Here is a 27747-nt window from a genome sequence, read left to right as displayed (position 1 = left end):
AACTACAAATTCTGCTTGGAGTGAGTGCAAAACAAGACATCTGTCTACTTTGTCTGTCTGTCTGTCTGACTACAAAAAAAATAAATGAAACCGCCTGGCTTAAATTGCAGTTCGCAAAAGGTAAAGCTTTCTTCGGAAATTTCCAAAAAGCTAAGACTCTTATGCAGAAATTAGAAATAGGCATGACTGCCGTAGACTATTTCATGAATCATGATCTCGAGTTCTAAACTTTTGTTTCTGATAAGCCTTCTTTAAACAAAATTCCGATTGTAGAGCAACAAGTGGTTTGGCAACCGTTTGTTATGTTTCCCGTTTGTCTTCCAAATACTTGACGCGTGAAGTCGGGCTAGGGGTACATGCTGTGATAATATATTTGTGCACACTGAGCTTTTACTGATCTGTTATTTAAATGGCTAGATTTTTCCGTGCTGTTATAATGGGTCCACCAGGATCCGGCAAAGGGACAATTTCATCTCGAATTGTTCGTGAATTCAGTTTACCATATTTAGCCAGCGGTGATGCATTACGGGAACAAATTTCAAAAGGAACTAGTATGAGGAAATTTATTTATTTTGAATGAATGTCATTTTATGTCATGATTTATTAGTAATTTAGTATTAAACAGTTGTGAGAATGTATTCGTCGTATGTCAAAAATTAAGCAGATCCTCAAAGGCCCAAGTTTTCAGAAGAGTAATTTTCATACTGTCAGTGTGATGTTTCTTGTAAAATTTTGTATTATAAATGTGAATATCAAGGAATTTTTTTGAGTTGGCTTTTGTTTTAATCGCAGTTCGTATATTCAGATAGCATTCCTTTGCAAATTTTGTGTTCATGTCATGTTATATAAAACTTAATTTTTCAACCTTGTTAGACGTTAAAATCAGTTGGAATGTATTGGGAAGGGTATTTCTAAATCTCTTAAAAATGTTTGTAAAAAGATTTCGCTGAAACTTAATTGTTTCTTTAAAATTGTTTTAATACACTATAAAATATGGAAGCTATGCATTTTCTTTTACCAATCTTTCATATTTCTAACCCATGATGGTTTGAATTAAAAGAATCAAGTATTATAATATTTCAGAATTTCTTAATATATGTATATATATTACTTCTTAATTTATTTGCTTCTCTTTCTCATATGCGTTAATAATTATCCAGTGGTTAAAAGCAGCACTTCAATGAGTGATCATTTCTTGATGCTTTGCTTCGATTTCTGCTTTAGAAATTGCTACTTGGCAATAAGTATTTTTCCAAATTTTTTGTCTGATTTTATCACAGCTGTAGTCTCGCACTGCACAAAGCACTATATATATATATATATATTTTTTTTTTTTTTTTTTTTTTGTATATAGCCCATCTTTCAATGTTACTAAAGGAGGTTCTCTTGGCTTATGGCATGTTCTTTTTCGCGTAATATTATTGTATAGTATTCACTTCTCATCTTCAGTAATAAGCTGTTTAAAAAAGTAGTTTCTTTATTTCTTTTGCTAAAAATATATTTATGGATGCTCCTTGGCGAAAATTGGCGTTGCACAAATCCAAAATAACAAGTCAAAGAATTGCACACACTTGGTATCCATGTACACATCGACCGATTTTCGCTTAAAAAAATCATAGACTTGCACAAAATAGGCATTGCACACTCCCTTGACTTAACCAACATTTAACACACAAACTAGCCTTTCCAAATCTTTTCCCTTTGTTCAAATTCACTGCAGTCATGCAACCAGTTATCTCATAATAGGATTTCTATAGCATTCAACTACTCAGGTTACCATAAATGAAACAACAACTTGGCAATAAATGAAATAACAACTTAGTAATAATCCAAGGGGCACCCTTAAGTTTACTCCAATCTTTCTTTTTAGCAAAGAGTAGAGCAATCACATTCTTCTGTGTTTATGTCATGTTCATGTCACTGCTAAGTATGGAGTACCCATACAACAGTTTTCTTCAAATGATCATGATCTGAGCTTTTTGGAATCATTAGTTTATCTGATGATTTCTGAACTGTATGTATTTTAGTGATAGTTCTTGCAGGGCCGGATTTACGTGTAAGCTGCACGAGCTATAGCTTAGGGCCCTCACTTTTTTGGAGGCCTCCAAAAATTATATTAAAATATATTATAACAGACTTATAAAGTTCCCATATCTCAAATATCTTAGGGTCTTATCAAGTCTAAATCTGTCTCTGGGTTCTTGACTGTAGAGGATGATTGCCTGAGTAGGCATCATCTTCAAGGCTGAAATTTCCATGCTTTAACTTCTCAAACTACCTTTGATTTGTGGTATCAGAAACAGCTCATTTCCCATATACAAGACAGATTTTGAAAATAGCGTATCATAGTTTCCTCTCTTAATAAAAGAGTATAGTATGACAAAAATGAACTTTTCGGCTCTCCATTCTTAGCACTACTCTAAAACAAAAATTATGCGAAAACTTGCACTAAAATTACGTGACATGAGCAGAAAAAAAAATCATAATTCAGTATCTGCTTTGATTAGTCACTTCTTTTCAGCAGTTACAAAATAATTAGAAGAAAGCATGCTTCACTTTAAAAACTTCAGAACTCTCTGGATGTCCCAAGATAATGATTTACTGTTGTATTGTAATATGTTTAAGAATACTTTACTTATGAATTAATTCAGTTGATATTGTGCAATATTGCTAGGCAAGAATATTATTTATTTTTTATTTACATTTATATTAATTGATTTAGTTTTTGCAGATTTGGATTTATAAAAGGTTATGGATTTTTAGTTTCTATTTTTTGAGTGTGATTTGTTAAAGATTAAAACTTATCATCTGGTGGGGAAGGGGGGATTTGCATTTTTCAGAGTTCATGTGTGAGTTATTTGTGTGTCTATGCCATAATTTAGAAATAAACTTTATTAAAAATGCAAAGAACTAATAAATCATTGTGGAAAAGAAATAATAAAATAGAAAAGTGATGAAATTAGTAGTGCTATTTAAATAATTTAACAGTTGGTTCAGTATGGCTAGGCTAGAATTTAAATAAAGAAACATTAAACATAAGTTATATGCTAGTTCCTGTTGTGACTATTCATACATATTTAAAAAATGTACTGTTCATTGAAAGAATGTACAGTGTTATTATAGTAATATAATAAAAATAAAATAAACTACTTAATAGTTTACTTGTGCAAATTGCTGTATTGCACAGGTAATTTCTGTTTTATTGCACCCTAATCCATGACTGATCACTGGCTAAAGCAGCATTCACACCAACATGGTCACACGTTCGTGCGTAAAGCGTTAACCAATCGGGAGTGAGTTTTCAGAGGCGGCATTCGCCGGATGGCCACAGACCGTATGAGTTGACTTCAACTTTTTGATGCTTGACGCATCAGTCTTATATATAAGACTTTCATATTTATATGACATCATGAGCTTCAAATGTGGTGATCACATAGCAGCAGAGATTGGCTATGTAAATTAGCATTAGTGTACAGATCAATGTATCAAGACTTTGCTTACTGATGTCAATCACCAATGGGAGCATACAACAGTAGTACTAGTAGAGCATCTGATTTTTCAAGAAGAATATTTTTAAAAAAATTAAATTTAAAATTTTGTTATTCCTGCTAGCAATTTAATATTTTTAAAGCCTGAAACTGAAAAACATTTGAAAGTATTGTAGAAAGATTTAAAGACCTATTGCTGCTGTTCCATTTACCTTTGTGTTAATTTGGTCGTGCTACTGGCTGAAAAAATTGTCTGTAAATCTAAAAGATAATAAGCTCTTTAAAGAACATTAAAAGTGGAAGAAACGGGTTTCAGTATTAGTATGCTTTTTTTGAAAATTTTCCAGAAATAATGAAAAATATGTTTCTTTTATTGCAGAAAAAGGCATAATTGCTAAACAGTATATTGAAAAAGGTCAACTTGTGCCTGATGAACTTGTTACAAGCCTTATTTTGGAATTACTTAGTAGTACTTTCTCTTCACAGAGTTGGCTTCTTGATGGTAATAATGCTTCAGTAAAAATAACTTTTTGTACTAAATTAAATTTTTTAAGTATGTGAAACTATCTTTTATGGAAATTTCTTAGTTACTGAGTTTAATTTAATTATTTGGGTTCTTTTTCATTAAAGCCATAGTACTTTTTTTGAGGGGGGGGAGGAGGTGTATTTTTTTGTGCTATGTGTCGGTAGTTTTTTTTTTTTTTTTTTACTTTCTTGATAAGAATTGTCTTTATAACCATTGCTTGTGTATGGTTTTACATATAATTTCAGTTTTTACTTTTTCTTTATCTTAATTTCCATTGCAGTGCCTTAGGATTTGCCAAGAGTTAAAAAGGAAACTATTCTATTTCTTCAAAAAAGAGATATTCATCACAAAGACAGACTATGTGTGAATAACCACCTCATGAAAATAAAATATGACTTGAAGCCAAAAAGGCTGTGCAACCTTTGTTCATTCTGGGAAGAAAAAGATGCAGGGCTGGTACCGGAGTTGTGCAGTTCAGCCGGTTGGCAGAATTTTGCAGCAGCATAATTGTTAATATTTAGAGGAGTAACATGCAGCAGAATTGAGGAATGGGGAAATTTTTAGAATTTAAAGAATAAACTGTGTAGCAGAATCTAAAAATAATAAAATTTTTAGAAATTTGAGTTCTGGGCAGCAGAATTTACAGAGACCCACAGAGCCTGCCCTAGAAAGATGTTCTAAATGCAAACTTGGTTTATTGTTATCACACAATTATTTTGTTATTGGCTTATGATTCATTTACTTATAGTGCTGGGAGTTAATCTCTATTGGGTTTTGCAAATCAGAGCCTATTTAAACTAAAACACAACAGAGCTGTTGATTGGAATAATTACATAAGAGATGTATATACCAAGTCCTTACTACCTTATACTAAATCTGAAACCGGTGGATGCAACAAAATTATGGAAACTGATGAAACTTATTCACAAAAGGAAATATAGCACTTCCTGTATAATTAATTTTGAGGAAGTTTTTGTCCTGAAATTAGAGAATTTTTCCTTGTTGCTGTTCATTTCCGAAAATTTTTTGCAGATACTCATGTTATGGACACTATAAAAAATGAATTTCTTTGATTCAAAAGTCAAGTACATGTTTGCTGTACAAACGTGCATGACAGATGAAAGTTGACATGAAGAAATAAAATAAAATTATGCAGAACTGACTACAAGATATTGGAAAGTAGACTCTACTTTTTACAGCCTTTCTACTCTGAAGATGATGTGAATTGTTGAGATTCTTGCTGTTATTTAACTCTTGCATATTTTTCATTAGGTAATATTTACCTTAGAAATTCTTTCTTGGATTTTATGTGTTCATATAAATCACTAAATGAATATTTAAAATTCACATTTGAAATTAAATATTCTTTTAGTGTTGAAAATTATTATTGACATTTTGAAGACCAACTATTTTCACCATTGTGAAAATACTTTGTATTAGGGCTGATGCATTTGGCGGCGAAGCTGATTTACAATATATGAATTCAGTCGTATTTAAGAATCCTGGATGCTTTTAAAACTCAGGCAGAAACTTGTCATGCACTTGTCTTCTGCAGTGGCTTTGACGCATATATTTCTGCAGTTGTTTTCGATAGATTAATGCAATGATGAGAAACAAATAGTTACCCATATGCACATCTTCAAAAAACAAGCGGTTAATGGTTTAATTGATTTTTCACAGTTATATTTTGTCAATATATGGTTTTTCATTATAAAATACTGATTATGCTTATTATTTTCAAACAAAATCATAAATTTTTAAATGTCTAATTTGTTATAATATATAATTTTATGAGCAGTTTCTTAAAAAAATAACATACGTACTGAACATTTCATTATTTAAAAACTTTTTCAGGTGGCCATAGTTCAGCAGTTGGTGATAATAATGCCCCAAACACATTATAATATCCTACTTGGTCCTAAATATGAACTCTGTGTTATAGAACTTCAGATAATGGCAAGCCATACCTCGTCCACCATTGTGGTGATCCCGAAAAGCGGTCTACTGTCTGAGAATGAATTCGAGTATTAGGATTGACAAAGTTATACTTAAGGTTCACCATAATGTGATGGAAACCAGCTTTCTCAAGTTCTTATAACTGCATTAGAAATTAATATATATCAATGATCCGTCAGTCACATGTTCTTGTATGTCACCCATTAAGTGTTCTCACATTTTTGCTTCCCACTTGTTCCAAGAACCATTCTTTGTCGTTGTGGCAAATACCGCCTAGAATCCACTGTTATGGCAGTACTTTGCCAGCATTATTCTTTTGCTTTACAAAGAGGATTTCATCAATTTCCATAATTTATCGATTCCTTATATTTTCTTGTCTGAATGTTTGTCGGAAATTCTGAGCAGACTTACCCCATAAATTACTGCAGTCGACAACTGCTCCTTTTCTTATGTGTTTCTCATGTTAATTGCTTATTACATCACCAAACTGAAGCGAGTTCCTCACTGCTACAATACATAAAATGCAGTGCAATGAGAAAGGATAATTGTGATCCTTTAAAACAAGTCTAAGCACGGCGTTGCTTTTACAATTGCTGAGATTGCATAGTCTAATAATATTTTTTGAACATATAAATGCATATTAATTCCATTTTAACAATTTTTTTCTTTTGGTAAAATATCCTTTTCTTTTTAAAAAACCATAGGTTCCTTTTCAGTTAATGGCAAAATGAAAATAATAAGCATGATAAATATTTGCAATGCAAAACTGCTATAATTTAAAAGTAAAAAGTGTCATCAGCTGAACAATTGTGAATTATGTACACATACAAAAACCGTTAAACTGCTGTATTTTAAAAGTGAAAATTTTCATTAAGAGATCAAACTTACATGAACTACAAGCACCTACGAAAGATCATTAAGTTTTAAAAAAGCACTGATAGAAGAAATGCATATGCAAAGATTGTTAACCATAAACATTTGTTTCTTGCTGATGCAAAAACATTTACAAATCAATAATCTCTCCAAGCCTGATGTAGGAGACAAGTACTAAATACAGGAAAAAGGTATAAATCTTGGATGGTCACGGCTAATCCTGGAAATCTGGTAACCTTCTTCAAGAGCCATAATATAAGGGGCAGTATTGTAGTTTTATAATATATGATAGAACTTTTTACTTAATCTGCAGTGGTGAAAATTCTCGATCTTAAAGTTGAAGAAAATATTCCAGACCTTCAAAACTGTAAAACTGCATATTTTATTTGCATTACACCAATTCTCATTGCGAATTTTTCCTTTTTAAAATTATCTTAGTGTGATATTTATAATTTGCTGCAGTGTTGAATAGTGAGAATTCAAGTGTTTTGGTGTCAAGTATTTCCATGATTTTAATAAAGTGAATTAAATACTTTCAGCAAAATTTGATTCTTTTCACTTATATTTAATAATTTCTGGGCAGGGAGAGGAAAGGTTCTTTAGTCTAAAAAAATTTAGCATAACAGTAGAACATTTTTGGCAAAATCTCAGATGTATCTTTTTCATGTTGTTGTGTCCATATTACATGGAACAATGGTTGCCAGAGCCTACTCCAAAGAGAGGTTGGACTTCTACTTTCCAACCTCAATTTTCATGGAGAGCACCCTGGGATCCGGAGGTCTCTGACCCCTCTCGACTTTCACTAATCCACATAAGAGGACTTTCAACTCACCATGTATTTAGAGTGCCGCCATGCCGTATCGACAGTATACATTTACAAACGTCCATGTCTTCTTCAGTATTCGAACCCTGGCCTTTCAGTACCGTAGGAGGCTCCCCTAACTACTGTACCATCTGGGCGACATCTTTTTCATGTAAAAGCATGAGGACTTCTTTTTTTCCTTTTCATGTTAGGATTTTGGACAAATGTAGTGCATGATGCTAAATTTCAATTATCTATCTTTTTTTTTTTTTTTTTTTTTTTTTTTAAGGGAAAATATGTGTACTTTAGTGTATATGAGGAGAACAGCAGCTTAAAAAAAACTTTTAAGTGTACATGTCTTGTATGGGAAAAGAAGAATGTAAAAAAATAGATGGCACTGGATGTATCATTGAAATAAATTAAAAAGTCCAAACAGATATTTCTCCCCAAAAGCATCAACAATTTCACTATATTTTAATGGGGCTACAGATAATCAGAAAATATTGATTTCTTTAAATATTATTCTTATTAGTTGTACTGATTAATTATATGTCATATAGATTTTTAGTTTATATATATAATATAAATATATTTGTAACTAATACAGTGCTTAGGTAAAATAAAAAGAAAGGCATTTTAATATTCACAGATTTCTGCTATGTAGATTAATCATCTGTAAATATCAATACTTTTCTGTTATCAGGACTAGATTAAAAAATGTATGTGGATATGCATGTATGTGCATTTATGTGTGTGTTGTAATGCATTTTGCAGTCATTGACAAAATAACAGATAATCTTCTCAGCAAAATATAAATTTTTAGTTTATGGAGATAGATAATTTGAATACAGTCTTTTAGTTACAAATTTTTCATGCATCTGCTAGCTGGTAAAACTTCAGAATTCTCATTTTAAACAATTTCTTACATTGCTGAGCAACGGTTACATCATACAAATGTGACATTCCACTTATATATAATATAGTTATTTGTTAAATAACAAAATATTACAACCTCTTCCCCCTCCAGATAAACATTAATTTATATTTTTATAAATTAAAGTTTACAATTTTTTTTTCAAAACAACAGAATATCAACACAATAGATAATTGAAATACTACATATAATATAATAATATACAGTAAGGAAGAGAGGAAAGAACAAAATATTTTTTATTTGTATAGAGAAATAAATTATTAATCAGGCTTAATGGGTACGACTTAATGGGTCTACATTTGTATGGTTTCTACCACTTCGATGAATGACAGTGTAATTATAGGGTTGTAATACTAGTGCCCATCTCGTAAGTTGTGGATTTAGACTTGTATTATTTTTTAGCCAAACTAGGGGATTATGATCAATCATAATGAGGAATTTAGTATACATGTCTAAATAATATTGCAGTTTCTTTACAGCAAAAGTAATGGTGGCGCATTCCTTTTCTGTGGTAGAGTACTTTGTTTCAGTTTCTTTTAACTTCTTACTGAGGTGTAATACTAGATGTTCATTGCCTCGTTCGTCTTTCTGAACTAAAATGACATCTATATCAGAGTTTGAAGCATCAGTTTGCAAAATAAATGCCTTATTGTAATCAGGTGAGTGTAATAGAGGCTTTTGTGCCAGATTTACTTCTTCAACAACTTGCTCTTGTCTGTTTGGTTTCTTTAAAAACGTCTCCTTGACTTGAATCTCAACTGTAAAACTTGGCAATTCATCTAGAACTTTTAACTGAGAATCGTTTAATTTTGTCAGATTGCTGCTTGTGAGATGAACTTTTGTTCTTATCTGTTACTTGCATTCTCAATGATTGTGGCAACTGTGAGTATCCTTAATCATGTTTGTGCCTCTTTGCTAAGTTTTCTGACGCGTGCATAGATTCTGAACGTATTTTTAATTTCTTAGCTTTAAAAGCACCTTCACGAGTTCTTTTATCAGATGTTCTTTGATCTGCTGTTAACAAACTGTCAAACACATCTTTGCGTTTTGCATCTTGTAGGGGAATAATCACACACTATCCATAGAAGATGAATCACCAGGTGAATAAGGTGAGTCAACTTCCATATTAATAACTTCAATTTTCATACCAGGAGGTGACCGCTTAGACTGTCTGTCAGACTTTAGAAGCTTGACTACAGTCAAAAGTCGTTAATCTGGACTCGTTGGGACTTCGGCGATTCCGGATTATCGATTTTTCCGGATTATAGATCATCAGTTTAAATCTCGTAAGATGGCATGCAGAAATTCTAAAATTAAAAATATGAAACCGTAATTTATGAAATAAAGAACAATTATGATCTAAAGGGTATCAAAATTTGCAAAAAGAAAAAGCTTAATATTTATTTGTTTACTTTATTAAACATTTCTTTCAATGTAAGTTGTTTAAGTTTTGCTTCGTTTCATGTGATAATACTTTCTCTTTAATTCTATTAAACAAACATAATTTCTTGTTCAGTTACAAAGTTCCGCCGTTCAAGTCCTATAATTGCTGTGTCAAGAACACCGACTAATTTGTCAATCGAAATTTTTTTGTTTTCAATAACCTCTGTCACTTTTCTTCGCTATCGGAAGCGAATTATAATGACGAGGAACTTGTTTTAAATCATATCAAAGACGGAGCATATCGAGATGAAATACTACATTTGGTAAGGAATTATAAGATAAATAAAATAAAAACATCTGCGTTGAAGATAAGGATAGTGCTGACAAATCAACTTCCAATTCATTACGCGCCCGCCGCCGAGCAGCGTGAAATTGATAAACAGATTTCGGATTTCAAACCATACTTTCGCTTTAGATCCTTTACATATTAACATATATATATCGGAAATTCTATTTGATATAATCGAAAGTTTAAGCTTACTTTTATAAAATTGCTCTTACAGTCTGCAAAAAATAATAAGCCGGATTCAATTCGAAAATTAAGGAACAACGCAATCATCAACATTAACTGAAATAGATAATTAGATAATTTTAGCTTATACGTCCATTATACATAAAATGCGCACGAAAAATGTATTCTGCACTTGCGCACACTCATATGCGCAGTCGTAAAAGGTCTTACGCGCACGCGTGAACACCTCTGCGCATGTGTCAACGCGGCGCATGCGCAGAAAGTTTTTAGTTTTGATGTCCGGATTATAGATCATTCCGAATTATGGGTGTCCGAATTAACGACTTTTGACTGTATTAGGAGGGTGAGTGTTGACCAAACTACCCTGAGTTTTAGCACTATTATTTGTTTGGATCTGCATCAAAGATGAATAGTTCTGCATTTGATCGCTATGTTTTTTAGGAATAACAATTAATTCCTTTTGATTTTCATTTTTGTCCATTTTCTTTTTCACCAACAACCCGTTTCCTTTTACTTTTAAATCATTTATCTTGCTGGAATAGTATTATTTTTAGCTTTGGACAGCTATGAGGCTAGATCTCTGCTTTGATGCTGATATTCAATTAATTCCTTAGAATTAACAGTAATTAATTTCTTAATTTCTTTGTCTTCCTCATGAGCTTGTGGTAAAATATCGTCATCAGTCTCAGTAATAGACAGTTCTTTTTTCCCCATTTTGGTGTCTTTACTTTGATCTTCTTCACAAGATCGTTTTACTTGAGATCATGTTAAAACCTCATTTATTTTTTCTAAATTTAAGAATGATTTATCTTTGAACAATTGGGCAGTTTTGTTACCCAATACATATCTGCCGGGATCATGTGTAACAACAGCTGCCTTTCTCTTTATATGACCAAGTTCACAATTAATTTCAACTTCAGCTAATGGTAGACACACTAAATGGTCATTTAAAAGTTATTGTACCCAGACACATTCTCCAGTCATTATCAATGTATTTTTGTGAAATAACATCTACTGTGGCTCCTGTGTCTCGAAGAATAGGCATTTCATTCCCATTAAGAAAACTGTTAATTGTATATGTCTCTAATAAATCATCATTCGAAGATACACAATTTACCTTTTCATTTGGTTTTGAGCTAGGGCACTGAGGCTTAAGATGTTCATATGGCCCACACTTGAAATACTGTAATTTCCGGAAGAAACGCCGCGGCGTTTACGTGTTTAAAACTTAAATTTTCAGCGGGTGCGGTGTTTCTACCCATGTGGCGTTTAGGTGCACTAAAAATAAAATATTTCCTATGATGGTCATTGTACATAGTTTGGATGGCCTTGTCATTGTGCATAGATTGGTGCTGTTCCCACACAAAAGACCACTAAGTTGCTTTTTGCGAATGTTATTTTGTTGACGTTCTTTCCCTTGAACGGACCTACATGCCTTATTCACCCTAAATGAGATCTCAGAACAGTAACATTCTTCCCCCTTTCAAATCAACATTCTCATCAGTTTGAATAGTCTCTCTCCTCTGCCATTCGATGAATCTTCCAGGACCCATCCTCTTTCCACCCCTGCCTTTTCTGCAATTTTTTTCAAAGGCGGACACGACTCCACCTGCCTCACAATAACGAACTCTGACGTATTTCCCCTTCAGCATGAATGGATTTTTCTTGGCATTCTGCCAAATACAGATCCCATCAGTTAGGGTACAAGTACTTGTTGGATAGTTTTTAATTAGGGAGCGGAAAATTTTTGAAAATGTCTCTAAACGGCACAGAAGCTATACATTTCTTACCTTTAATTTATTTTTGAGTTATGGTTTCATTTCATGCATTTTTCTTAACTGGTATGTCATATATCAGGACTTAGGTTGAGTTTTTGCATCTATACGGCCCACGACGATGTCATGCGCAATTTAATCTATTGCGGCGTTTCTGTGTAATTTAAATTTTTTTCCCAGCATTTTTCTCGAGTGCGGCGTTTACGCTGATGCGGCCTTTCTTCCGGAGATTACGGTAACATGGTTGATATCTTTTGTTGTATAAATTTTTGTGGTTTTTGTTTTGGAACTGATTCCTTTGTCGATGATCTTTCTGGTATTTTGAATCATGCCATCTATCAGAATGCTTAAAATGAGGCGGATGCTCTATTTTTTCACAAAATTATCATAACGGGGTTTAAATGATTCTTTGTTAATTTTCTCAGTCTGATTAGCAGAAAATTTCGATTTTATTCTTTTTCTCACATCTTCAAAATCTTCAATTTTTTTAACCATCTCAGTAGGTGAAATGATGGTAGTCCATTCATCCATAACATGTTCTTTGAAATCAGGAGAAGTACTCTTTTTAATTTGATCAACCAGCATGAGATCTTTTAGCTGTTCAAAAGTTTTAATATTTAATCCGTTAAGACATCCTTCTAAATAATTCTTTAATTCATAGCAAAAATCATACCGAGTACTTTCAGTAGATTTTTGGTGTTTATTAAATAATTGTCGGAATTTTTCTGCACTCCATTTAAATCGTTGTAACAGTAAAGTTTTTACATATTCATACTTTTTAGCGTCCTCTTCTGCTTCTCTAGCAAAAAGCTGAACAATGTCAGGAGGCAGCAATGAAATAACTTGAGTCACTTGATTTTCAGTAAGTATATTCATAATTTTAGCTTGATGCTCAAATAACACCAGAAATAAACTTATTTCATCTTCTTTAGAGCTGAAACATGGCATGAAATCGTGAATTCTGATTTTTAAAGGCTGCGCGGGTAACTGCGTCTTCCAATTGAACTTCCTAAAACTTCCAATTGAAGTTTCTCTAACTCAAACGTTCTTTCACATTTCTTTTCTCTTTCTTCTCTTTCGCATTCTTCTTTTCTTTCTCGCGTTCCTTTTCTCTTTCGTGTTCTTTTCCCTTTTTTCTTTTTCGCATTCTTCCTTTCTTTCTCTTTCTTCTCTAATTGCAGCCAGTAGTTCTCAAGTAAATTCCTCATCATAACCGGCACTTTCAGTAATCAGTTTATGCAACTGAGCAATCTTAAATTCAGATTTCATGGTTAAACCTAACTTTTCTGCTAGTACTTTTAAATCCTGTTTTTTTACTCCTAGCTAAGAATGACATGTTGAACAAGTTACCTTTAATAGGCTTTCTTTTATAATTACCATATTTGACGGCATATAAGACCCACTGGCATAAAAGCGCACCCTTATTTAAAAGGCCACACACATGTAGATGTAGAAAAAGTGATGTGTGTCTAGACCTTTATCAGGGCTAAAAATAGCATTCATTATTGAAAGTTAACCTGTGTCCTTCACTTATAAGACGCAGGCAACTTTTTTGAGACCAAATTTAGGAAAAAAAGTGCATCTTATATGCCGTCAAATACGGTAAATCTTATAAATCGTGCTTGTATTAAATATATATATAAAATTTTGGCAAGACTTAAATTGTCAAATACAAAACTAACACTAAGCAATTGTAGAGAATAATTTAAACAATTTTGCCAGGTTGGAACAAAATAATATAATACTATATCGGGTTGACATTTTAACATACTATTCACAAGCCTCGTTGGTGATATAAACACCTTTGCCAGTTAGGCAATACAATGGAATTTTTGACGATTTTACTATCTATCTCCACGCCTGGTTGGCAATAACTAAAACAATTTTTGACAGTTTGGCAATACCATTTTTACAATATACAATCTGTAATATGTCAGGATGACGTTACTATCTACCACACACCTGGATGCCGAGAACTAAGAAAAAACTTTTGACAATTCTGCAGTATAATCGAATCACACTACGTCAGTTTGACTTTACTACTTATTTTCCACACGCCTGCTTGGCAGCAAATTCAAAAACTCAGCTAGCAGTTCTTTATATATATATACAGTACAAGGTCTTCTCGTTGGGACTTCGGCGATTCCGGATTAGGGTTTTTTTTCCGGATTCTAGATCATCAGTTTAAATCTGGTAAGATGGCATGCAGAAATTATAAAATAAAAATACAAAACCGTAATTTATGAAATAAAGAGCGATTATGATCTAAAGGGTACCAAATTTACAAAAAAAAAAAAAAAAAAAAAAAAAAAAGCTTAATATTTATTTGTTTACTTTATTAAACATTTCTTTCAATGTAAGTTGCTAAGTTGCTTCATTTTATGTGCTTATACTTTCTCTTTAATTCCATAAAAAGAGATAATTTCTTGTTCAGTTACCAAGTTTCGCTGTTCAAGTCCTGTAATTGCTGTGCCGAGAATATTAACTTGTCAATTGAAATTTTTTCATTTTCACTAACCTCTCTTTCACTTTCTTCAGGCCTTAATCCATTTTTTGCAGCAATTCCACTTTTTTTTTTTTTTTTTTTTTTTTTTTTTTTGATGGACATCCAAACATGCTTTCGCTTTGTAGATCCTTTGGCAGCTCCAGAATCAGAAACTCTTTTTGACATAATCGAAAGTTCAAGCTTATTTTTTAGAAAATTGCTCTAACAGTCTGCAAAAAATAATAAGCCAGATCCAATTAGAAGATTAAAGAACAACGCAGTCTGCAACATTAATTGAAATAGATAATTAGATAATTTTAATAGCTTATACTTAGCTTATACCGTCCGTTATACATCAAACACGCATGTGTAAACGTATTATGTGCATGTGTAAACGCATATGTGCATGTGTCAAGGTATTATGCGGATGCGTAAACACATATGCTCATGCGTAAACATTACACATGCGCAGAATGTTTGTAGCTTTGAGGTCCGGATTATAGATCATTCCGGATTAAAGACTTTGTATATCTATCTATCTATCTAATAGATAGATAGATAGATATAAATGCTGGGATGGCTTACATATATCAATTATCAACATAAAAATTCAATACAAATAGCAGTAAAGACAAAATAATAATTTAAAATACTTTTTTACCACAAATATCAATTATAATTTACGCCTAAAATTTCTTAGTTTCAGTTATTTTACACAAAAACTTCCACTATTTAAATATAATTCTGAAATGAAATACTTAAATTCACTAAACACTTTTTTATGAAACCAAAAGTTAATCTACCTTCGGAGATCAGCAATATCCTTTTCTGACAATTCTTTGCTAGGCTGTAAGTTAGAGATACCCAGAAGATAACCGTTGAATGATCCGCTTCAAAATCTGGCTTTAATGCGGCAGACTTCTGACTTTGTTTTCTTCTTTGTTTATAAATAACTTTGTTTATTTCACATTGAAATAAACAAATTCGGCATTTGGTATTAGCAAACTTGTTCTCAAAATTTCAGCAACATTCTGGGATTAGGAGACCAGCACCATCGAAATTGATAATTGCACTCCTAATTTCCGGTATCTCGGTGTACCCTCCAATTTTATAAGACTGTAATGTATTTTGCAGTAATTGACAAAATAACAGATAATCTTCTTAGTAAAACATAAATTTTATTTTTAGTTTACGGAGATAAATAATTTGAATACAGTCTTTTAGTTACAAATTTTTCATGCATCTACTAGCTGGTAAAACTTCGGCATTCTCATTTTAAACAATTTCTTACGTTGCTGAGCAACGGTTACATCATACAAATACGGCATTGCCACTTCAATAATAAATATAGTTATTTGTTAAATAACAAGATATTACAGTGTGTACACTGATACATATGTACATACATACATGCATACATCCATAATCCATACATGCATACAGACATGTAATTCTGAATCCAGTCCCGATAACAGAAGAGTACCTAAATATCAATAATTAATGTAAATTTTATTTACTTAGGCAAACTGCTTTTATTAAATGTATTTATCACTCTGAGTAATTATGTTTAAAATGGATATTTTACAGAGTTTGTGTGTACACTTTTTAAACAATTTTGATTAGGCAGTTAACAAAGCATAAAAAATTAATCATCAAAGCTTTTTTGTTTAAGAGATAAATTATCGTCTTTTGTTGTCAAAATTTGTATGAATTCAAAATGGCTCATATAAATAACTCTTGGATAGAAGATTCAATTTTTGCATTTTCTGAAGAAAAATGGTCTCACTTTTCAATAGAAAAATAATGTAGGAATCTGAGAATTAAGTTACCTAAAGCCACAATAAACAATATTCATAACAAAGGAAAAATTTAACAATCACTGCTTTCTGCTGGAGATAACACATAAAATATTTATAAATTTGAAAACCTGTGTTATATAAACACCTTTGCCAGTAGACACACTTACTCAATGAGCAACATCACTAGCTTGCTTAATGTTAAAAAGGTTATAGTGATGCACATTTTGGAGAATGTTAATTTGACACACTTTCTTAAACTGGAGGTGGGAAGCAAGCAGCATAATAGAACTTTGTATAACAACCAATATAAATTATTTAACGTAATTTGAAAAATACACTTGTATAACAAACAGTAGAAACAAATCCAGCTACAACTAATACTCATAGCTAAGTACAAACAATGGGTACAAATCCAGCTCTGACTATTAACTGAGAAAATTGTGCAGGTGCAAAATTGTTTTGCTCAGTTGAAATGTTGATAGTCACAGTGAACCACTGATGCAGTTGAATCATAATTTGAGGTTTCCTCCAAAGGAACAAAATATTTTTTTCTGATTTATCTTTCCACTTTTGTACATAAAATTGCTTTAGACAGTTCATTGAAGAAAGTCTGAAGTAGGTTGTTTAAAAATTTTGTTAGGATTAGCTGTTAAGCATTTTCTGTTTTTAATTTTATCTAATTAATTAAAAACTGGCTTGAGACATTTTTAATTATGTATGAACTTGTATCTTGACAAAGAAAATAATAATTAAACAGAGCAGAATTATCGATGAATGAAGAAAACAAATTGTGAAACATTGGATATCATTGTGCTATAACATAAAAGAAATGAAAATTTAAATACTATTTATAATTATAACAATATTTCTATTATGCATAAAAATGAATGCTTTATATTCTGATGCAATGAAGAAATTGAGAATTTGTTACTTTATTTTAAAGGATTTCCTCGTACAGTACAGCAAGCTGAAGATTTGTCTGCAAAATATGAAATTTCCTCTGCTATAAATCTGGATGTACCCGATGAAGTAATTATTTCTCGACTCAAAGGACGCTGGTTACATCCAGTCAGTGGCAGAGTATATAACACTGACTTCAACCCTCCAAAAATACCAGTAAGCTAATAAACAATGAGTATGTGCATATTTTATAACTATTATAAAATCTGGAAATAAAATTGACATAAAGTAATTTCAGCTCATTTTTAATAAACTTCAGCATAATACAGCAGAAATTTTAATAATCAAATTATTAAAATTTTAATAATTGTTTAAAATATTTTAATAATAAAAAATTTATAATAAATTTATAATATATATATAAATAAAAAAAATTTAATAATTTCAGCAGAAATTTTAATAAACTTCTAGATTAATTTGGTACTGTTTTTCAAATGTTTGACTAATATTCTGGAATGATTTCAAATATTATTTAAGAATCACTCATTTGTAGCATGAATCGAAAGTACTTTGTACTTATTTGTTATCTTCAGATAGAAGTGTGGTATTTATCCATGTAATTCTAGCAGTGATTTTTATATGAGTCATTTCTGTTCTTCACAGGTTACAATGGCTATTTTCAGAAATAACACTGAAGCCATTTAACTGATTGCTTTTATGATTTCTAGTGGAATTTGCCTAATCGTTGCCTACAATATAACTTCAAATCAGTTGTTCTTTTTGCTGCTGTTATATAAATTCTATAGGGTATGATGATGATTAAAAAAAAAACAAGGTAGCAACAAGTAGCAATACAAAGGTATGAATTTCTGGCAAATTGTCATTTGTATTGTTGATCATTGCTTCTGTGTCTGCTGGATAACAAACAAGTACTAATTAGTGTTTAATTAATTATTAATTTAAGATATGGTCTCAAATTTATAACAGTCAGGAATTTGCATGTTTTATTGTTTATTAGTTTTACATATGTAAAGGATAAATATCCTAAAATTTGTTGCAATGAAAGTACAGTGGAATTTCATTAATTTAAATCGTGTGTGAATTAGCAAAATCACTCAAATGATCTGAGGAATCCCTTAGAAACTCCAACAAACTCCTTCCCCATACCTTTGTGTACTTTTAACCATTTTCAAAGAACCAACCAATCCCAATGAGAATAATAGTTTCTGTCCTTATTAAAAGTTTTTTCAAGTTTTTATTGATTTATTTTTTCATACTTTAGTAGAGATATTTCTCTCTCTCTCTCTCTTTTTTTCCTTCTTGAGTGGAATTCATTTAAATAAGATTGCTGTTTAACACTTTTTACGCAAGCATTTGTGCATAAATTAATCACATTGGGAATTTTTTATTTTGTTTTGCAGTTTTTTCTTCCAAAGCTGTGAATATTTTTCATTTTTATACCTTTTTTTATCTTGCTTTCTGTGTGAGAGAGCCTATAATTCAGCTTTCAATAATTATGGGTACATTCTGATTATCTGTTCAATCCTGAAAAGACTTCATCGGCCATCTCAGTTGTTATTTTTTTATACTGTTGGTGGTTTTAATTCTTCTAATAAGTATATTCACATTATTTTAGTTCATGGGTTGGCAATGCAGTGACCGCAGCTGTCATGGCACTTTCTGCCTTTTCCCAATGCGCCTGCACTGAATTATTCTGCTTTTTATGCAACTCTGCAGTTTCGAGTTTATGTTTATATAATACATGTTAACATTATATATTTTTACATCTATGTATCAAACAGCCATTTTATTGCATCAGCGCTTCTTAAAACTTTCATTGTTGAGAGAAGCCGACTAGTCAGGTCAGCCTGATAGCCCAGTGCGATGTGGCATGGTTGGTGCATTTAACTATAACCTCTCTGATGCAATCACCAGTACATGCAGCAGGAAGACTTAGCAGGTGCGAAACTAGACATCTGTCTACTTTGTCTATCCATGACAATTTTGAGTAATTTGTAAACATTCGTGATTCATATACTCCGAATTTCTGACTTTTAGACCAGCTATGAAATCAATCATAGACAAGGTATGTAATGTGTATGTACTACACTCACGTTTGTGAAAATTGCAACACCATGAAGGACTTACGCGAGTGAGCTGAAATTTTCAGGAAATGCAAAGTAGCGCATGATATGCAGATGATTAGAATTGCAAATCCGTAGCGCATGCGTATGCTGAGCAGCGCCCTCTGAATGGCTGATGGATCCGAATAAATAGACGGCTGTAGCGAGGCGTGTATGGTTATCGGTGGTTATCTGCTAGTGGTAAACGTTAACTCAATCTGTACTTATGCCTCGTCGACGAAAGAGAGCGAGATTTGAACAACTTACAGAGTTTGAACGAGGGAGAATCATCGGCCTTCGTGAAGCTGGATTGTCGTATCGTGCAGTAGCCTCTCGTGTGCAGCGTAACAGCAGCACAGTGATGCGCATTTGGAAGCAGTGGACGGACGAGTGTCGGACAACTCGGAAATCCTGGAGTGGACCCCGAAATGTGATGTCAGCTCGCGATGATAGACACCTGGTCCGCATGGCGCGGATGGACCGTACAGCTTCCTCTAGACAATTGGCAGCATTGTGGTCAATAGTTACAGGTGTTTCATTGTGTGCTTCATCAATTCGTAGACGTCTGCTGCAGTGTGGACTGCGCGCACGGACTCCTTTATACAGGATTCCCCTAACGCACGACCATCGCCGCCTGCGGCTACAATGGGCCAATCAGCATAGAGACTGGCGTGCTGATTGGCAGCATGACGTGTTTTCTGACGAATCCCGCTTTAATTTGTGGTACCATGATGGCCGCATTCGTGTCAGACGCTATGCCGGTGAACGCCACCTTCCGGAGTGCATTATCGAACGCCACAGTGGACGAACACCCGGAGTTATGGTCTAGGGCGCCATAGCATATCATAGACGATCTCAATTGCTACGAATTGTGGGCAATCTGAACAGCAACCGGTATATCCGTGAAGTTCTACAGCCCGAAGCTGTTCGCTTCCTTCAAAGCTTGCCAGGCGCTGTATTTCAACAGGACAATGCCCGCCCTCATACTGCTCGGATTGTTAAATCCTTCTTTGCAGCGCAGCAGGTACAGCTTCTTCCTTGGCCTGCGTGTTCCCCGGATATGTCGCCAATTGAACATGTGTGGGATGTCATTGGTCGGCGTCTTGCTCGTGATCCTCGTCCTGTTGCGTCTGCAGACGAACTTTGGGTACGCGTACAAACGATATGGAATGCTCTTCCTCAGTCAGACATTCAAACTTTGTTTGACTCCATGCCACGTCGTGTAGCAGCACTTATTGCGGCGCGTGGTGGCCACACAAAATACTGATTCTGATCTCTTGTTCTTGTTTGTTTGCTTTGAACATTTAATCATTTATTTGTACCACTACCACTCAACTGTGTATTAAATTGCATTCAATTATGACGATTCCTTCTTGGTGTTGCAATTTTCACAAACATGAGTGTATATTGTTTCTTTCTTGTTAGATTTGTATATGTACTTTCTAATCACCTGGGATGTTTTCTTACAGAGATTTTCTTACAAACTGATGACTGTAACAACCTACGAGGTTAAAGTTAAGTGATCACGCACTTATAATTTTAATGAAGAATGGGAGCACCATATTTGCTTTATGAATCATAAAGACAAATATATATATATATATGCTTATTATATAACAAAATCATTTCCAAACAGTGCATCCAAAGTGTGACTCTGAACATCCTAAACTTTCTGAACTTGAAAGAAATAAAATTTTATCATTAAAGTCATCAGTTTCAAAGCTACAATTACAAAGCTACATACTACTTTTGCCAAACTGTTGGAAGCATGAAAGGCAGCAACCATTGCATCAATTAAAGTTTTGCATATACTTGTTAAGAAAAAAAAAAAAAAAAAAGAGTGGTTGGAGCAATAGCAATGCAGACGTACATTTTGCAGATTTTAAAAATAAAAAAGGAATTGTTTCAGCCATAAATGCCATGCACTTGTCAGGTAGAACTATAACAAGAAAAATTAAAACAATTGCAGACCCCTTAGAAACCCAATTGATGAAAGATATGAATATATGTGCTTTTTTTCCCTTACAACTGGATGAATCGAAAGATTGACTGATGTAGCACAACTGGAAATAAATGTCAAGATGGCCTTTGACAATTTTACCATAAAAGAAGACTTTCTAAAAATTCTGTTGCTTATAGAGTGCACATGAGAAAAAGATTTATTTTGTGCAATAAAAAAAGTTTTTGATTGAGGCTAAAATCCCGATTGCAAAATTATCTTCAATAACAGCTGACGATGAGCAAGCCATAACAGGGAAGAACATTGGATTCATTGTTTTATGCAAACAATATCCTTTTTATTTTTCAAAATTTAATTTGCACTGCTAAAATTTCAAAATTTATTGTACACATATCACAGAATTTATTGTGAATGTATCACTTCATTATACACCAGCAATCATTGTATGAAAAATCATTGAATTCCAAGATGTAATTGCTGTTGGTACAAAAATAATCAGTTCAATAATAATCAGTTCAATAATTAAGATAAGTGGAGTGCAACACAGACTATTAAAACTGCTTTTGAGAAATGAGGAAGATATACAATTTACTGATCTTCTTTTGCACACTGAGTGAGGTTTGTTGGCTGAGCAAGGGAAACATGCTTGTGTTTTGTCAATATGTTACCAAAAATAAAAGAGTTTCTAACATCCCAAGGGAAAAAAATTATGAACAGCTGGAAGACAGAAACTTTGGTTAACAATTTTGGCCTTTCTGACTGATTTAATACTGAAATTTAATAAGATAAATTTGAAATTACAACGCTATCAAGTAGCTTCAAGTTAGTGTTACAATTGTATAGGTTCCAAGAAATTTATTAACACATTTTCCCAACACTGAAAAAATGATAGAAGGAGCATAATATTAATACAGACTCATATCTTAATAATTGTGTCTGCATTGCAAACTGAATTTAATTCTAGATTTGTTGATGTTGCAAATTTAGAGCTTATTTTAAAATTCTTTATTAATTCCTTTAATATTACTGATAAAGAAAACATGGCTACAGCAATTTTTAACTATTTTCATCTTAATAATGTGCAAAAATTGGAAATAGTAAGGTTGCAAAATGATGTTATTTTAAAATTTTATGAAACTAAGATATTTTGGGGCTTGTTAAACAGAAATCAGTATCCTATTTTAAAGTCGTGCTGTATGCACGCTGTGCTGTAAATCAATGTTTATCGCTCAAGTACTTACAATTGTGAGACGTTGTTTTCGAATATGACTTATTTGAAATCATTCAACTACAATGTATTGTTCAAAACTTATTGATTCACACTTGGATAATTCTTTAAGAGAATGCAACTTAAATTATATTGTCGATTATAGTAAGTTAGCAGAAATTTGAGTTAGATGAATTACAAACTCAAATTTCATACTGATATATATATATAAAAAAAATATTTAAAGAGTATAAAATATAAATATTTGTTATTGGTTCAGTGAAATTATATCTTCTAAACACAACTAGTTTGCAATATGATGTTTGATGCTTAATTATGAAACTTGAATGGGTGGTGTCCATTAAGAATTTTAAATTTTATTTTGTGTCCTCAATGACCAAAAGGTTGCCAACACCTGTTATCATGCTGCTCATTTCATTTGCTTCTAAATGTGTAACTACTAATACTTAAATAAATTGTTTAGGACAAATTTTTCAGATTCAGGTTCCAAAGAAAAGGTTAAGGGATGGAAAAGCTGCCTTTACTTCTTCAAAATGTAAGCATTTTTTGAAAAACCATAATGTCACACAAATATTAACTACTGCTAATAGACACAAACTATTGGCAAAGTAGAAAGAGTTAATCAAACTATTTTAACTAGATTAAAATGTAAGTTAAATTCTTATCAATGTAATATTACATAGACAAAATTATTGCCTTAGGTTACTGAAAAATATAACACCATGTTCAGTAAGAAATTGTCCACCATCTGATTTAATGGGTGGAAAATTACCATTTCATCCATTAATTAAAAATCAAGATCTATAGCCACTAATTGAAGAAGTTGGAAAAATTGATAAGAAAAGGTTTGATAGTTACTAGAATATAAACAAGCAAAGATATGACATCCATTTAATTAAGTAATTTTAAACCAGATGATTTAATAATTTGTGAGGAATTTCATTATCTTAAAATCAGAAAACTCTCTTTTCCTTTTTCTGGCCCTTACAAAATTTTGAAACAATACTCTGACTTTATTTTTGAAATATATGAACCAAATTCACTTGCTAAAAGAAATTATGAAATTAGCCATTCTACTAGCCTCAGACCTTTTAACCCAGCAAATAAATTTAAATATACTGTTAGAAATAGTAAAATACGTCTTGCTACTAAAAACTAATTTTTATTTTCCAAATTATTCATTAAAATTGCTTTAAACCTTTAAAAATGTTTGTCATCTGGATGTGTCTTTTATCCTTAAATGCTAATAACACTAGAATATACTAATATAAATAAACCTCTAAACCTAAATGTGACAAATTATTCCTGAATTTGATTCTTTCTCCAATCTGGCTCCTTTTCTATCATTTCCATTCCTTTTTTGCAGAGTTTTTGTGTTCAAATATGCCTCCCTAGACATGCTCCTAATATTGAAATTAATTTTTTTACGAGAGTCAGCAAAGTCTATGAACCTAATTTTAGTTTTTGGCAGAAATACTTGTCAGTATCTTTTAAATTTTTGTATGTAACCGAAACAAAATTATCAAATGCAATATTTTCTGAACACAAAAAGTAAGTTAAAATTAATGGACTGGAACTTAATAAATTCCAGCCCTCAATTTCAACACATTCATGAGTATAAAATGACAAGGCCTTGCCTTTCAAAAAGTGTAGAAGTATAGTTAATTCATCTTCATCAGAAGTACTTTTTGTATTAAATCATTTTTCAAAACATAAACTATTTATCAACAGAATGTTCTTGTTTGAATCAAATATAGAACAGTAAATTTATCCTTATCTAAGGAAACAATTTCAGATATTTTCAGAATGTACTGTATCAACAAAATTGGCAACCCATGATGTCACCAAAATATGTTTATGTGGAACTCGGGTAAGTGCCTACACAGAGCAGATGAGCCATGGACATTAGTGTTTGCTTTAGCTACATTGAATATTTTTCCCCCTTGTAAAATATCATGAAGAGACTGGAGTTTGCTGGCTGGTGAAATAAAGTGTTGCATTTCTTCAGGAATATGGTATTTTGTTCAACAGTAAAGAATGCAAAAATATTCAGTCCATGAAATTGTACTTTGTAAATGATCAAATTTTATGGATAAAAATTTCAGTGCCAATATCAAAATTCTACAGTTCTCTGATGGTTTTTTAAAGCAAAGACAGGTTACTCTGCACATGAGAAAAAGAGTACTTGCAGTGCCAAATTTCTACAATTGTTCCACTTTTTTCAAGTGAAAACAGACTGCTGTATACATAGAGACAAGAGCAGTGTGTGCTGAGCTAAGTTGTTCTGCAATTATCTGATGTTTTTCGTAGCTAAACTAGATAGCTGCATATATGGCGAGAAGAGCAGGGGGAAAATGTATATTTCTTGCATTTTATTATTTTGTTAATTGGTTGTTGGTTTATGTAATTCTTAGTGTGCTGCCATTTTAGGAAATGGCTGTTGTTTTCTGCATCTTAATCAGCAAAAAAATTAGTCTCCAAAGATTGGTAACTTTTCAGAAGGGTTGGGTGGATAATCATAAAGTATCTAAATATGTTTCATTTTATATATGTGTATACAAAATAGAATGTCTGTGAAATAAATATAAAATTAATGTTTCCTTGATAATAGTGCATTTTAAGTACTTGGTAAAGTTAAAATATATTTAGATCAAGTAGAGACCTGCTAGCTGGAAAAAGTTGTTGTTACATTTGATATGTACTGTGAACATGATAAATGGCCAAAGTTATTATAATGGAAGAATGCATTTTCTTCATACGAATTAACTATTAAAGTATGAAAAAGTAAACATACGAATTAAATATTAAGGTATGAAAAATATTATATATATAAAATGTTCTAAAATAATTAACAAGTTTCTTTTGATTGCTGTTTGTAAAATTTCAATTTTTTATATATGTTTAAAAAAGTTATTGTAAAAATAGTTAAATGTTAATAGAGTTTAGTATAAAGCTTTATCTTCTAATTTGGTTTCTATTTATACTATTACAAGATGGCAGAACTGTGTTATTCTTTCCTTTTTATCATAAAATATTAACAAATATTGAATTACTATACACTTGCCATGTCATATAAGTTTTTGCACAAGATTCACTTATTTTATTTTTAATTTTTATACATTTTATCATGTAGCACAAAGATGATATCACTGGCGATGACTTAATTCAGAGAGATGATGATAAGCCAGATGTTGTAATGGCTAGATTAAAAAATTACAGGAAATACAATTCTCCAGTGTTGGGATATTATAGGTAAGCAAAATATAAATCTTATCTTGTTAAATTGTTACTTTAAATATATTTTTTTCTAGATTTAAATTTTCTTTAATGGCCTGATTACATGTATTTAGGTGAAATATTTATTTCTGATTAATTTGGGATGACAAAAGTAATCAAAAAATAAATATTAATTTCTTTCTTTCAAATTAGTTATTTTGGTGTAAATTCAGTAATCCCCTCAGGTTGCCGTAAGTCAAAATTTCAATGTTTCATCTTCAAAATCTAACATATGGTCTAAATTAAATTAAAATTTTGCTTTCAGCTTACTTATTTCTTCCATTTGCTTTTTGATAAGATAGAATTAAAATATATACTATTATATCACAAGGTAGAGTATAAAGTGAACATATGGGTATTATTTTTTATTTGATACTCTTTTATTTCCAGTGTGGAGAAAATTAGAGTCCTTAAGCTCAGTGTACACTCGAGCAAATTTCAAAATGCAAATTTCTTCCATTTATGTGATCAAATTCAATCGTAGAACCTTCTACATTGCCCCTTAAAAACATATTTGGATTTAAAGGCATTAAATCTTGAATGTCTTCGGATATGTATGTCAAAGGACGGGAATTGACGACATTTTCAACTTCATATAACACAGTGAGTAATTCTTCGTAATCTAGGCTTGTCCTGCCTAAAATACTCTTCAACATCTCCTTTATAATTCTAATCAGTCTTTCCCATCATCCTCTCCACCATGCCGATGTAGGAGGATTAAATTTCCATTTAATTTTCTTAATCATGGCTTTTCCCTCCACTTCCTTCAAATTAATTTTCTTGAAAAGATTATTAGTTCCCATAAAGTTACCATTGTCTGAATGTATAATACTTGGTCTTCTTCTCCAAGCTATGAATTTTCTCAGGCTTTGCATAAATGCTTCTGTGGATAGAGTAGTAATAATTTCAATGTGTATTGCCCGATAAACAGCACATGTAAATATCACTATCCATGTCTTCTTCTGGCCTCGAAGGTATAAAGGTACAGCCAAAATCGACACCCATAATCTGGAAATATGCAGAGTCTGTTACTCTCTCCTCTGATAATGGTATGGGGTTTACGTCAAAATTGGTTACCTTAAATCATCTACAGCGACCACAGTTTTTTATTACATGACGAACTGTACGCGGGCATTTGAGAATCCAAAATTTTTCTCTCAGAATTGCCATTAAGGCTTGAATACCTGCATGGGAATTTTCCTTGTGTTTTTTCTTGATTAACAGGTTGGTAATAACGGGGTTGGGGGGAAGAATTATTGGAAATCGAAAATTTCTACTGTCGTTTCTCTGAGAGATCTTTGTTGTAGTACGTATCAGTCCTTTCTCATCCACAAAAGGTTGCAATGATACGATTGTATTGTCTTCATGAGATTCAAAACTTTCTTCTTGGATTAATTTTAAAAGAATATTTTCTGCTTCTGCATATTCTGCAGAAGTAATGTTACCGAAGATACGATCTTTAGGTAATTTTCTGGCATTTTTGCCGAATCATTTTATCTAAGCTATTATCCTTACTATCTTTTTATATGAAGAACATCTGTTGTAGAATAAATCCCTTGTATTTATAATGTGGCTAGCTGTTATGGCACATTTTCTTTTCTCCAAATTTATTACAGATTTGTCAGGTTGCACTAGTTTATAATAAGTGTCAATCCTTATGTTTTCTTTCAGCCATTCTGGCCCATTCCACCACTGACCCTTCACTAA

The 27747-nt window shown here is 32.1% G+C and overlaps 1 protein-coding gene across 2 annotated transcripts in view; it reads left to right on the top strand.

Annotated features, from left to right (window-relative positions):
- The first annotated feature begins 240 nt into the window (after positions 1 to 240).
- The window catches only part of Ak3 (Adenylate kinase 3), a 41049-nt gene continuing 13542 nt past the window's right edge, over positions 241 to 27747 (top strand). The window contains exons 1-5 of one of the 2 annotated variants that reach the window (XR_015042209.1): positions 241 to 551; positions 3868 to 3990; positions 17497 to 17669; positions 23242 to 23299; positions 25898 to 26016. Coding sequence is in view for 1 of the 2 variants with exons in the window: in XM_085820895.1 (XP_085677021.1) it covers positions 410 to 551; positions 3868 to 3990; positions 17497 to 17669; positions 25898 to 26016 (557 nt within the window). In the remaining variant the exon portion in view is untranslated. The remainder of the gene's footprint in view (positions 552 to 3867; positions 3991 to 17496; positions 17670 to 23241; positions 23300 to 25897; positions 26017 to 27747) is intronic. The other variant, XM_085820895.1, reaches the window with a different exon arrangement.

This window comes from Stegodyphus dumicola, chromosome 7, assembly GCF_044657685.1.
Source record: "Stegodyphus dumicola isolate Sdum_Otavi_A_Nest chromosome 7, ASM4465768v1".
NCBI classification, from domain to species: Eukaryota; Metazoa; Arthropoda; class Arachnida; order Araneae; family Eresidae; genus Stegodyphus; species Stegodyphus dumicola.
The sequence above is the reverse complement of the archived record's forward strand: the minus strand, read 5'-3'. Positions and strand labels throughout refer to the sequence as shown.